At 33.9% G+C, this 12678-nt stretch overlaps 1 protein-coding gene across 5 annotated transcripts in view; it reads right to left on the bottom strand.

Annotated features, from left to right (window-relative positions):
- LOC149778462 (sushi, von Willebrand factor type A, EGF and pentraxin domain-containing protein 1-like) overlaps nt 1-12678 on the bottom strand; it is a 119678-nt gene that overhangs the window by 52331 nt on the left and 54669 nt on the right. For all 5 annotated transcript variants that reach the window (XM_089939303.1, XM_089939307.1, XM_089939304.1 and 2 more), the window contains 2 exons: nt 6264-6473; nt 1736-2032 (listed from right to left, as the gene is read on the bottom strand). In XM_089939303.1, coding sequence (XP_089795429.1) covers nt 1736-2032; nt 6264-6473 — 507 coding nt within the window. The remainder of the gene's footprint in view (nt 1-1735; nt 2033-6263; nt 6474-12678) is intronic.

Here is a 12678-nt window from a genome sequence, read left to right as displayed (position 1 = left end):
ACGCTAATTGTCATTTGCAAACAGAATATTGACACAGCTAAATTTTGTCCACGAGTGTAGATTATAAATAGGATGTTAATACTGCATTTGAGTTTGGAACATTCTAGCTTCTAGCCTCTGTCGTGCTCAGACGCGGGTGTGATCACGTCTCGGTCAAGTGATAATGCTAACAAAAAGGGATTTGACGACAAAATATTTCATTCCTGCTACATGTCAGACTGTAGGAATCCATTTTGGTAACATCCAGTTTGGTCAGAATATAGTATAATTTGAATAGAACAATTCATTAAATTCATTCATTGGAATTACTGAAGTACTCATTCCATTTCTGGAGTAATACACTACTTTGTAATTATTGTAAATTCATTGAAAGACATTTACTGATTCGGGACATTATGTATCTTTGACTTGTGTTAGGATATTCATGATTCCTCAGGACTTACTTCACAATAATGTATGTGCCCATTCAATTTTCACTCTACGTTGTAGAGTAATAAATTGCTTGTTGATTTTACTTATCACTATTGGTTTATTTCGTTCAGATGCTCAATTCCCATAGTCTATACAAATCTACTGGTTGCCTTTAAAAAAGACTCATTAAGAGTCGAAAGTGCCTAGGTTAGATATATACTAGTTTTGCATTGTTCTTAGTCAGATTTTATATATATATATATATATATATATATATATATATATATATATATATATATATATATATATATATATATATATATATATATATATATATATATATATATAACATATTTATAGACTGTACACTATCTTTGATATACTGATATTCCACTCATTGCATAAATTGCATAAATGTTTTAGAAAAAAGGAAGCTGGGCAAGCCTCGTTTATTTTTCATGAATAATATATAAATTGCGTGGTATATCGAGGTTACAGAAAACATACTACAGATATATTCTCTCTCTCTGCCATGCACATTTATATTCTCTCTTTGATATATATATATATATATATATATATATATATATATATATATATATATATATATATATATATATATAGATACATACATACATACATACATACATACATGTGCATGCATGTATGTGTGTTGGTGTGTGAAGTAAGTGAAACTGTGTCGACTTGACAAGTGGCTGCTACCACAACAAAAAGTGGATATGCAAAAGAGCTGAATAGATAATTAAGAGAAGACACTAAGCATGAGCTAGTATTGTGTGACACTAGAAGATAATCTGATCTTTTCATCTAGTCTCAAATGGTAAAGAGGAAAAGTCAGGTGTATGCAGGACATCTTAAAGACAGCTATTGATTCTTGTTAGATTTTATTTTCATTATTTATATTGGAGTGTTCTTATCCTTCAATTCTGGTTCATATTCCATCATCAAATGAGGTTGAAAGAAAATATTAACTCTTGTTTCAATAACAATATGCCGCTATCATAATATACCGCTGCATCCAATATATGTTGATATAAAAAGGAATCAGTAGTAAATGTAACATATCAAAGAAATTAAAATGTGTGCTGTTTAAATTTGATTCTAACACTTTTGATAGGGGTCCTCAAAGTAAATGGCAATGTATACTCAGAGGCAGAGAACATAACTGAGTACTTTTGACTGAACTATTGTTTAATGAGTTATTCAACTGTCTTCCTATATGATGGAGGTGTATTCTGAAAAGGTTCATATTGGGTATTTGTAAATAATAATTTGGATTCGAATGAAATATTGTTGAACCTACGTTTACATGTAAAACGGATCTCCGGTTCCCACTTTCCAGTCTCACTACACGTAAACGTCCCATCACTGATTGGTCTGGCTTCAGGCACTTCTACAGGATATCCGGTCGAATCAGCATCCGAATAGTCATATTTATAACCATTCTCAGACCCAGAGGATGCGTCAATTTCATATCCCAACTTACACGACACCACGATCTTATCCCCTTCTTCTAAGCGTCGATCCGCAACTACTGCACCGTTCTGGATATGTGTGACTTGCATTCCAGGATCATTAGGAATAATACATCTACCGATATCTGGAGAGTTAAAACTTAGACACTATGGATAGTGAATTCTAAAATAAAATGTAATATTTCAATTGACTCCATATCTTCTAAAAAAATATAATTTAATATGAAAAGTTAAGAAATAAAAACAAAAAAGTATTGAGTATTTATGACTTCAATTTTCTTTAATCGTCAGGATTCCCTAGTATACGCCGTTATTTTCACATTTATAAAATGGTTTTACTATTGGCTCTAGTTCAACCGCCTTTACACGATAAAGGATGAATTACTGTCTTTATGCAAATTTTAGTTGTTCTGAAGACATTTGTACATTGTAAAATGCTGCATTTTTAAAGGTGAGTCTTAATCAACTATTAAAGATTATTTTAGCATAAAAATATACTTAAATAAGCAAGATTATAGCAAAAATCTGTAGATAACAGCGCTAGCATACTTTCAGCTATCGGATGCATTATATGCAGTATATACTGAGTAGACCTGAACAGACATGTTATGATATGGCACAGATAATAACATACATATACTGATATGGCACAGATAAGTACAGACATGTACTGATATCACACAGATAAGTACAGAAATGTACTGATATGACAAAGACAAGTACAGACATGTACTGATATCACACAGATAAGTACAGAAATGTACTGATATGACAAAGACAAGTACAGACATGTACTGATATGGCACAGGTAAGAACAATTGTTCTTGTATGGTTTACATTTTGGCAATTACTTTTTCCAAATTAATACAAAATTAGACAGTCCGGTTTCAACAAATACAATAACAAACGCAATATAAGCCAAGGCAGTTTCAAAATATAAAGAAAGTACCAAACCTAGACAATCAACGTCAATAGCGTAAAAGACAGTCAAAATGGGAAATGTTTTCATCTAAAAGACATAGTAGCCATTATATTTCTAACCATCCAAGACAGTTGGGACTTTGGCAGTAAAGAATAAATTTCACAACAGTGTAATCGTTAATGAATCGTCAGCAATCTGAAACGTAGTACAGTTATTTCAATTCTATAATATTTTTCAAAACTTTATCCCAAATAGTGTCATAAAACCTATGAAACAGAGAGACTGATCACATTACCATTGACTCGGATTCTCAGAAGATTGTTCTGCATGTTACTGTCGGAAATTTTAATATCAAACCAGTCAGAAATGTGATAGAATTAACTTTGACACATCCTTCAAATGATGGAACCCAGGTGCCATTTGAGCAAATACTGTGTTTAACCTCCATATAGACTGACGGACAGACTGGTACCATTCGCCTTCCATGTGCGATTTGATCACCTTCTTTCTTCGTTACATTTGTTTTTACAAACTTAAAAGTGCCTGTGGGTAATGTGCATGTTTCTGAAATACACAATTATAATGCTAAAACGCATACAATATATTTTACAAAGTACTACCATACTTCGGCATTTGACACTTTAAATGACTGACGCAAGGGCTTCTTTGTAACACAAACTAGTGTAAAAATATCAAAGCATATCTCTCAATACTTAGAACATCCGTTTTCTTCTTATATATACATCATAAATCTTGACCACAGAAATAAGTCATTCGATGCAATTTTTAAAAATGAAATTTCATCTGCATGCGATCGTTGCAATTATAGTAGGTTTATGTGTAACCTGCAGCAGAATAACATATTCTTCCTGCATTTTCAGAGAGTTTCTTAGAAGACGAAAAATGTAGCATATAGAGCTATTTCCATCCGTTTCCATGTTTAGATATGAATTAAGTGATCAGTTAATAGTGTCGATCATTGCTGACTTTCCTGTGTTAAATAAGATTAATTTTGTTATGTTTAACAGGTGGAAAATATTGAAACAAATTATAGTCAGTTTATGAATGTATGAAATGATATTTTATTGATAAGATGTATTTAAAATCGTCATTGATTGCAATAATTACTGCTATGTATTTTTCTTCATAGTAAACTGTATCGAATTCTTTGTCAAACATGCATGATTAGTTGACGATATAACCTGTAAAATAAGTAAAAGTTTTACAATCTGCATTGTCTTGACAACTTCACATGGAACTTCGGATAATGCTGCTGTGTTACACACTATAATAAGCATATAAGTAAACTGGTTGAGCCATTTACATGTCTATGTCTGTATCACATATGATTTCCACACTGTATATCAGGTTCAAAATGTTCAATGTGGTTTCTCCGTGTACATCTAGGATACTATATCATGGCACATTTTATTGTCTACGATTAAGGTAAGTGTGCGGATTTAGGAAGCAATAGTTTAAAGGAAAAATAAGGAAAAAGAGACTTGGACTTCAATCGGCAGTTTATTTGGACAATGAAGTCTTATAGAGACTGACAAAATCACCTATATACTAAACACCCAATTATACTTGAATTATTGTATATTTTATGCATCTATGTGGACTGTTTGCAAACGTTTGTTTCAGCATGTCCATAACGAATGTAAAGCCTGAAAACACTTTCCTGTTTTGATAGTTTCGATGGAGATATGTATTCTTAAAAACAATGGTTATCTCTTCATGAAATGGTACTTTATTTTCTTTTCTTATTTTAAATAGTCTTTATTGTTTAAAGTTACTTTCGTTTAAGTTCCAGGTGATGATGATTGCTATTTGTATGTTATACGTCTATATAACTGTCTCTTCATAGAAAGGTAGAATAACTTCCTCTTCGTTATAAATAACGATATTAATCAATGTGAGGTTTACTTCTGTGTGGGAACGACTGGATAGGGACAGCAATCCATGCAAGATACACAAGCAGTGTACAAACTTAATTAGAATAAGTGCAGAGAGAAGACGGAATGTTTCTACACATATGATTTAGTTAACGTTGCTGGTCAAATTTGATTTACGTAGGGATCGAGGTCATGAACTATGTCTCTAGGGTTCAAGAAGCCTTTCCTGTTTGTGTCAATGTTTAATACAATATTAGCTCTGCAGCCAATTACATATAACTATTTACTTATTAGAATATCATAAATGCGTTTACTAATATTATGTTGAAATTAATATTCTAAGCCGCTAATTCGACGACTGTAATGCTAAGTCTGTTTTTATCTCGTGTAATCAATATTTAATAATAACTATTATTTTGTTTTCTTTTACATAATATATACCAATCTAAGATTCATTATCTAATTCAATCGATGAAATTTATTCTTTATAAGCATTTTTTTGTTCTGTTTTCTCTTTTGTAATAATAACTGGTATATACTCAGGCCATCGCTTTATAATATTAAAATATTGCTTGTATGAATAACTTATAAGAACCAATAAGAGATCCCTGAATTTGTATATCATCACTAAGAAACCTGTTGATGACATCGAACTTGTTTATTCTATATCTAACATTATATAACTATATATTCATATTTTCAAGCGTTAAAATATATAAATTATATTTCTACTCAAATTACACAAATGACATGCTATGAATATGTTTGACCGACCCAAATCAAGAAAACATTTAGTGACGAACCAAAAGTAATGTCAGTGCATTTAACATATCAACATCGTAAATATTAAACGTGTGAAGTATTGTAACAGGCTATGTCATTATAAATCCGTGCTTCTGGTACATTGTTGTTTTTGCTTTTGTGGCACGTTCTGCATACACATTTAGTTTAGATGAACTCTCGATGGGCTGATATAAAAATAGTGCGATTTTCACTTTTTAAAGTTCAAATAAAATAACATATTTGTATCAAATTATTCAAAAAAATATTTTCACATGTTTCTAGCAGATATGTTTCTTTATGCTTATCAATAAGTGCAAGATGTGCCTACAATGACTTTGCTACTCGTCAAAAAAGTTAATTTCTTTGTGTTTCACGATGATGTTAATTTGATATTAACGTGCGAGGAAACATTCGTTATATGTTTTAATTTTCGTGTATGTGGCACTTACACTCGTACCCTTTGTACTTTTAAATAATATTAAATGAGCTTTAATTATATATTTCGATCATTGGAATGCATGGGATAAAAGTATGTTTATACTGACATTTTCTTGAAAAATATGTTTTAGTAAATGGGTAATAAACGGAACTAATGATAACGGAAACAGCACGTGCAATGCAGGAAGATATACTAGCACTAACACACACACACACACACACACACACACACACACACACACACACTTACACTTGAACAGCAGCCAAAACTGTAAACACTAGACGAGATTAGTATTTAATCAATTCGTTCCAGCTTACTTTTGCAACTGAATTTAGGTTCCCATTCACCATCATTGCATTCTGTTACAGATGATGTACTATATCCTCTATAACTATTATCAGCATACAGTTTGGATGATGAGTCACAAGACGCATTAAGTTTCATTCCATGTGAAAATATTCTGCCTTCGTTGACTAGTGTACCATTCTTGATGATGGTGTACTGAAAGGCTGGTTCATCACAAACTTCTGTAACATATAAATATGTAAATAATAATAAACTGATGTTTGGACTACATAAGAGCTGCAGTAAACATTCTGTGTAATGACAGTACATTTTCAGACATCGACATTTGATTATTTCAGAGCATAAACTAAATAGTGACCTTCGAACAGTGAAATTTAATCGCAGTATACTTGAATCTTTGTTAGGTATAGTTACTCTCACATTGAAGGACTATTCTTGAACTTAATAGTTTTTCAGTTTGTTTTCTTACTGAAAATGTTAATACATGCTTTTCATAATTATATGTTTTAAGAATTGAGGTTAACCCGTTGTTGCTAAAATGATATGTACCTACAGCCAAGGACCGTTATTTACGGTTTCTGGAAGTCCTGTCAGGAATGCGTTTTTTAATCAATCAATCCGTCCCACAAACGTTTTTGTTTCTTAACCGCTATGTTTTGCTAGTATTAATATTTTTATACATTTCTGCCAAGTGAGTACAGTATTATGAAACTTCAAGGCTAAATAGTGAGGTTTTTGTTAACGCTTAAAGATTAATCATTTATTCCGAACACCTCAAATATGTTGTTTTTGTAAAATGGCATTTTCGAACACTTGCATTTAAAAGAGTTCTAATCACAAAAGTTGGAGCAGAAAAGGCTTCCCTGTGATACGTGCTTTCAAATGATATAGAAGGAATATATAACGCGTTGTACTGAATAGTTACGTTGCATGTAATGTACAATACGCTGTGTACTGAAAAGTTACGTTGCAAAACTTGAATGCTTTAAACATCTGCTGATAAAACTACAGTCAAAATAGTTACTAAATGCCTTCGAACAATATTAAATTATGGATTGTTGGGAAGAATTACGAAATATTATGGGATAATTACCATAGACGTAGTCTCGGTTTGCTGAAAATGTGTGTCTTTTCTAATCTTAATTTGTAAACAGAGTTTCTAGTGTGTATGACATTAAAGTCACAAACAGAAAATAAGATCATCAAATCACAAAGAGAAAATAAGTATACCAAAAATGTGTGGCTGGTCGTAAATGTTGCTAGGTGTTGAACTAATTGTGTCAGTTTTATTTGTTGACTTGTAGGAAAAGTACTTTATGCGTCTGATTGCCTTTTATTATTGGATTGTGGGGAGAGATCACAATTAATGTTATATATCAATGATGAATAAGCAGAAACATTATTCGAGTCCCACGGCATGTTACACAAATAGAAGAACTAGTGATAACATAGATTGCAAAACTCTGCTCAACTACAACGTAATCAGGAAAAGGGAAGCAAAAGGAATAAAATAAATGATGAAACAAGCTTAATATGGATTATGCAACCACCTCCACGTTTACTGGGTATGGGAAATATAATTTCTGGTCTTTGAAGCACGAATGTTTCACAATCATTTGCATCCCTCGACTTTGTGCAACTTTTCGATACTTAAGCATACTCTAAACAAAATCTATCATTTGATGTATAGTCCTGTGTTACATTTCAATCATACATATCAGCTTGTGGCAATGTATAGTTTTTTATATTCCTTTTCCATGGCTTCAAATAATTTTGTAAAGGTTGGTTCTTTTCCCGAGAGCATATCCTGATTATATATTTAATCGCATAGTACATATTTTAAATATGTTTGTGCATGTTTCATCGCTTCATTTACACATTTCTCATCTGTATGTTGTATCAGGAGAAGGCAATATTGTATAATTATATCTCAGTGCCACACTTGTCTCTCATAGTAATTATATCTCAGTGCCACACTTGTCTCTCATAGTAACAATATGTTCATTTCCCCAGTATTAATTTGCTTCTCACGGTAAGTGAGGATATTAGGGCTTTGGACTTACTTCCAATTGATAGATCCCATACGCGATATAAACTGAGCGTTTAAATGTACGTCTGTATATGTATGAGGCTGTAGTGTTATGTTTCACTGTTATCTTAATGACAGTAACAGTAACAGTAACAGAAGAAATGACAATGATAGGTACAATTAAGTAGTGGTCTTTAAAACAATAATGGTAATCGTAATAATGGTGGTGGTGACGATATTAAAAACGATTAAAAGCACTGATAATATTAATAATACAATTATACAAGTTGAGTTCAACTCAGCGCACAAAATAGCAAATCTCAAAATAAACTTGCTTATATGTTCCGTTTCACTGGTAATTAGCCAGTATGGCACCAATACTCTAGATTAAGTTTGGTTTTCTTTTTTTTGAATGCTTTTTCATTTATATTTTCTTATCTTTCTTAACATAACATATTCTTAGATCGGAGGGATCGAACTCATCTTGAGTCGCTCCTGATATATATGACTATTGCTAAATTAGACATTGCAGATAAATATCGATGATTTGCTCTATGTTGCATATCCAAATGACATTAAAGCCCAATATAAGAAAGAATTTGCAGCTTTTCAACCACAATGTGTTTGCATAAATCTCGGTCCATATTATGTAAAGATAATTAAAGTACCATATAATTTAATGCTCCCTATCACGAGCGCAAAATGAACCTGTAATAAAGTGTCCTCCAACAATTATTAATAACACTGGTCTTTAGCCAAAACGCTTCCGAAATAAATGTAATCACTCTTTACTAATTCCATGTCATTGAGAACAAAAATGATGCTTACAATTGATGATTGGCTCTAGTTTTAAAGATATGATACTGGTTCAATATAGAAGACCCTTGATTTGGAAATGGCGGAGGATACGTGAGTTATAAAGGTAAGGGATCTCAATTTAAACCAGAAATGACTAAAATACTTCTTTGACTGGATCTATTAATAAATCTATGAATGAGTTTGGACAGTACTTTTATTTTAGGGAAAACAATGAATGATTCAATCCGAGGCAGGTATTGCGTCATACATGATATGAACTGCATCTTGTTATTCCTAGAAGTCATGGATGATGCAATCATATCTAAGATTACATCACTCTGCTCAACAAATTGCACTATATCAGCTCTAGTAATCATACAGTGTCGTTCTCTATTATCTGGCAGTTTTTGATTTTGAAATGGGACAGCTTACTGTTTAGCGCAGTGAGCAAAAATACATCGAACTTAATAATAATAATAATGAGGACTTGTTTTGCTCCTAATCATTAGAAGCTATAAGCGCTTTACAGCATTAGACAACATATAAAACTTACAAAACATATACAATGATATGATTACAAAATAAAACAACCACCATGAAACATATCATATATAATGATATGATGCTGAAAATCTTTAAGGAAACATTATTAGGTCATTACGTTTGTTGTTGCAAACGAAATAGGTGAGTTTAAAGAGCACTCCTCAGTGGGCAATTCGTTCCACGTTGCACGGCCCTGACGTTTTAATAGTGGGAATAATGCGTATACGAAGAGGAGCGTAAGTATATTTCTGGTGTATGCACATGGGTGAGGTCGGATAGTTATGTTGGACTGTAAATCGTCAGTGAAACGTAGCACAGAGAACACATTTTTGCTTTGATTCTGTATCGAATTTATGGCCAGTTTAATGGGAGAGGTGTGCTCTGGTCGTGGTACTCTAAGGATGATCCAAGCATCTGTGTTTTCAATCTTTTGAAGTTTCTGGAGTGGATATTGAGACAAACTAGAACAAACTGAGTTACAATAGTCCAGTCGTAAACGTACTAATGAACGCACAAGTGTTTTAGTAGCATCCACAGAAAGATATTTGCGAATGGAGCTAATGCGTCTCAGCTCAACATATGCAGCTTTGCTTATGTTCATGACATGTTGGTGCAATATGAGTGTACTGTCGAGAGTAACACCTCGTACTGAATGTTTGAGTTTAATGGTGGCGTTACTGATATTTATTGTTTGAGGTAAAGGATGTAAATGAGAAAGTCTTAATGCTGTGGTCGGAATGGCTTCAATTTTATCATCATTCATCTGCGGCCTGTTACATATCATCCATGATATCACATCTTAAATGCACCTCTCTACACCTTGGATGGTGAGATCAACTTCCGTTGGAGGGCTAGATTTGTATAGTTGGGTGTCATCAGCGCACACGTGGTGAGACACTGGAAGATGATCTATGACACTTGAGAGCAGCTGTGTGTATAGAATGAAGAGAACATGTCCAAGAACAGACCCCTGTCGAACACCACTACATAGATCAACTGGTCTGCAGTGCATTCCATTTGCGGACATAATTTGTGTACTGTTGACCAAATATGACTTGAACCACGGTAAGGTTTTGTAATGGATGCCAAATACATGTCCTTTACGGTAACTTAATATATCATGGTATATTTTGTCAAATGCTACAGACAAATCAAGTAGGATGAGGACTGTATTCCTTCCGATATACAAAGATTAGAGAAGATCATTAATTACTTTCAAACGATTAGTTTCATTGCTGTGGCAAGGGCGATATGCAGACTATACATTGCTAAAAAGACTGTTGGAATTCAGATGAGATACAGGTTGGGATAGAAAAACATTTTCTAAGCATTTTTGTATGAATGGAAGCCTAGAAACTTGGCGGTAGTTCTTCAAATCGTTACGGTCGAGTGTTGGTTTCTGCAGCAGAGGCTTTACAGAGGCAGTTTTGAAAAAAGGAATTCCCCATATGAGAGAGAGAGAGAGAAGTATTAATAACATCGGTTAATGAAGGCAATATTGGATCTAAGCACTCGAGCATCATCGATGATGGAATTGGAACAAATTAATATGACTTTGGTGCACTCTTCATCACGATTGTACGTACTAAGTCTATAGATAAAAGTTCAATTGCTGCTTACGGTTGACGCTGAAATTCAGTATCGCAACTGTATGTGTTGTAAAGCTTATCTCTACTGATTTTGTACTTTGTCACGGAAGATATTTGCAAACAGGTACGGAAGGTCGACTGGAAAGAAGGTTGTTGGAAGTGGGTTACATTTGTTACTTGGCATTAGCTTGTTAGTAATCTCGAAGAGCTCTTTGCAACTGGAACTTTCCGTGATCTTAATACTGTAGTGGGCTGATTTCGCTGCATAGACTATGTTTGTGACGTTCTTCTTAGCGGCTTCATAGATTTGCTTATGGAGAGTGAGTTTGATGGAAAGCCAAAGACTCTCAGCTTTACGGCGGGCTCTGTTAGCTGCGCGAAGCCACTCCCTAACACTACTATACTACGGAAAACACGTTTTAATTGATACTCTGCTCTTGGTTGCCGGGGCAGTGAACTGAGGCAGTTACTGAGTAGTTCTGCTGTAGGAGGCAAAGTAAGTTGTTTAGTTTGCTTGGATGTCATGCATTAGTTTGGTTTTATTTATTATACGGAGGTTTCTCTTAGAAGCAAATAAAGGTATAGGGGTATGAACTGATATGTCAAGATGGCGTATAAGGCAGAGTTGATCTGATAACGGGATACCATGGAGTACCGTAAAAAATTAGCATCAGTCCTATGAAGAATCTAGTCTAAAATGTGGCCTTGTTTATGGGTGAGTTTGGTAACGGATTGTTTGAGCTTGGAAACATGAACAGAATCTAGGAGTTTTTATGTGTATGGCTTTCAAGGACAGTCAACGCGAAAGTTGAAACCTACAAGAATTATCTGATTGCCACCTATCCAGTTTCTATACTCCTGGAAATTTGGAAACAGCTCCAAAAAGAGAGAATTGGTCGCCTTGTTTATTCTACTTGGAGAAGGGCGGTAGAGGCAGAAAAAATGGATTAAAGTTTGTTCCAGTGTGCGTGTCGTTTGGAATAATTTCAAATGATGTGTTGTAAAAACTGAAGGCTGTGGTGTGGTTAAGAGGTTAGGGCGAACTTTTGTGAATAATGCAAATAACATCTGCTATGTCTATGGTAAGTAAATGTTGCATCACAAGAGCGCAGTATAATCACTGTGGTTAAGAAAGCATATCATCTTTATTTTGGCTGCAAAATTGGAGACCAGGACAAGAGGTGTGCACTACCCATGAACTGCAAGACTTGTGCAACAAATATTTGCCCGTAGGTGAACAGGAAAAGAAAATTGTTCTCCTTTTGCAGTGTCGGTCATTTGGAGAGAGCCATCAGATCGTATCAGCAATTGTTACTTCTGCCTGGTGCCTCCAGTTGGGAAAGTTGTTTCCAAGACGAAATACAGGACTGTGCATTATCCAAATATTCCATCACCTATACGCCCAGTACCACACGGAGAAGGACTTCCTGTTCCTATTGGACAAGAATCATTCTATCTTGAGTCATA

This window comes from Sinohyriopsis cumingii, chromosome 17, assembly GCF_028554795.1.
Source record: "Sinohyriopsis cumingii isolate HCF-2022 chromosome 17, ASM2855479v2, whole genome shotgun sequence".
Taxonomy (NCBI): Eukaryota; Metazoa; Mollusca; class Bivalvia; order Unionida; family Unionidae; genus Sinohyriopsis; species Sinohyriopsis cumingii.
This window is presented reverse-complemented; position numbering and strand designations above follow the sequence as displayed.